The sequence below is a fragment of the Puccinia triticina genome, chromosome 3A, assembly GCF_026914185.1.
Source record: "Puccinia triticina chromosome 3A, complete sequence".
Classification (NCBI taxonomy): Eukaryota; Fungi; Basidiomycota; class Pucciniomycetes; order Pucciniales; family Pucciniaceae; genus Puccinia; species Puccinia triticina.
In genome coordinates, this window is record NC_070560.1 from 6,857,785 (window position 1) to 6,859,779 (window position 1,995).

A 1,995-nucleotide genomic window follows, 5' to 3' on the forward strand; every position below is an offset into this window, starting at 1 on the left:
TCTTGCTTGGCGTCAGCCCAGGCTTTACCAGGGGCCTTCGACGCGATGGACGGGTGATAAGTCAGTGGGAACCAGGCTAATGGGAATTATGTAGTCTTTCAATGTCATTTTTTTTATCTTATCATGGTATACAAATTACATTTTACTGGCGCCGGATTGCACATAGACAGCAGAAAGTCAAGGCTGAACAAGATAGACAAGAAAAGGGTTCTGAGATAATAATTATGACGAGTTGAATTTGAAAGCCTTGAGGGAGTTTCGAGTGGCCAACTGGTGGAGTCTGTTCCAATGATAAAACCAAGCCTTGTAGTACATCTTATGAGAAGGTTGATCAGCTTGATGGACCACAGGAAGGAAAATGTGGTTGCACATAAATAAGATGGTTTTAGGAGCACTTTGAAGCTGGGTAATTGAATCATGAACAGCCAGAATATCTTGAAAACGATTTGCGTCACTATTCCCACTCAAAGCCTTGACAAGCTTCACGATACTTTCAGAAATTTTGGTGGCTATCTCGCTGAACATATCGAGCTCCCTGGAACTCAGATTAGAGACCATGCTGAAGTTTTTTTTATCGGCCGACATCTTTTCTAGCTTCGCCAAAAACAGTCTCGTTAATTTGATTACTGCCACCACTGATGCTTTGGTACGAGGATGGTTGTTGAGTCGTGCTATATTGGACGGGTTATTCCGGTTGGAGCGATTTTTGCGGGGTGCGGGTCGATTGACGAATGTGATATACTTCTTGAGCGAGTCGTCCATCGAATTTATTTGTAATTCCCATCCGTCTCGGATGAACCTTAATTCGGACATATTCATTAATTCGAGAGCCGTATCGATGGAGGCCGAGCAACTACGTGCGATCGCGAGCATTTCGGTCCTCATCAGAGGATAATCGCTCATCACAGGGTGATCGACGGGTCCCGCCAGTTCCATGGATCGAAGTAAGTCGACAACGGCTCCGGTCACCACGTTTACTATGGCACCCAGGCGGTTACATGTCACTAGTTTCGCTTTCTTGAAGTCCTGGTCATGCTTCACTTCTTGTGGGTCTAAATCTGGGTCGATGCAAGCTATGGCGAATTTAATTTTATCCATCGTGACATCGAGCTTTGCCAAAACTTTGAGGCCTTGTTTAATTTTCGAAAATGGCTTGTCCTTGAAATCGGGGCTGCTGAGAACCCCAATAAGTGCGTTCGAAAGGGATATGACTTGGCGCTTTAAGCTGGGAAAATGTTTTGATTGCAGTTGATTTATGAGCTCCATTCTGATTTCGAGTTGGTTAAACAGTGCGAGTGGGTCTGGGCGGTTGACGATTCGATCCGACAGTCGGTAATATTTATCGCCGATACGCGTTACCTCGTTATTGATCACCTCTAGAGTTTTGCTGAAACAAATCAGCCAACGTGAACCGTCCTAATCTTCCCATCTATGAACATATGGTGCAGATCACATACGCTCGAAGAATTTGATCTGCCCCGGACTGCCGTGTTCTCCCCCGAGTGAGCACATGTAGCCGAGTAAGCCTGATAACTCGGTATCTTGAGCGTTAGCCATGGTTGTCTATGAATCGGAGGTGTGCTGAGCAAACGGGGTACATATGTGGGAGGGTATTAGCGAACTTGCAAACATGGGGCCATCCGGACTCGCGGGGCGCGAGCACCCCGTGACCTCCTCCTCGGGGGAGCAAAGCGTCCGAAGGAGGGCTTCGGGGCGCGGGCTATGTCGACCCCGCGGCTAGTCTGAGAATTAGCCCTTCTGCCCTGGTGAGTAAAACCAGTCTCCCGCATGAGTTTCTGCATTTTTTTCTCCGCTTTTCATTATGGGGATGGCCCAAGCTGTCTCTATCTTTCTACTGTCTTTTCTCATCCTCAACTCCACTGGCTGAGCTGCAATCAGATTTGTAACATCATCAATTTCAGATTCTGTACAGTGGGTGCAGAGGGGTGCGCGATAATTTTTGGCACGGGGTAAAAACGAGTGACACCTACACGG

The 1,995-nt window shown here is 47.2% G+C and overlaps 1 protein-coding gene across 1 annotated transcript; it reads right to left on the minus strand.

Moving 5' to 3' along the window:
- Positions 1–222: 222 nt before the first annotated feature.
- On the minus strand, positions 223–1,557 carry PtA15_3A736 (uncharacterized protein; the record flags this gene model as incomplete). Its single annotated transcript, XM_053167733.1, has 2 exons — positions 223–1,376; positions 1,458–1,557. 2 exons carry the CDS (start codon positions 1,555–1,557, stop codon positions 223–225), a joined length of 1,254 nt encoding a protein of 417 aa, XP_053018921.1.
- Between the last annotated feature and the right edge of the window lie 438 nt (positions 1,558–1,995).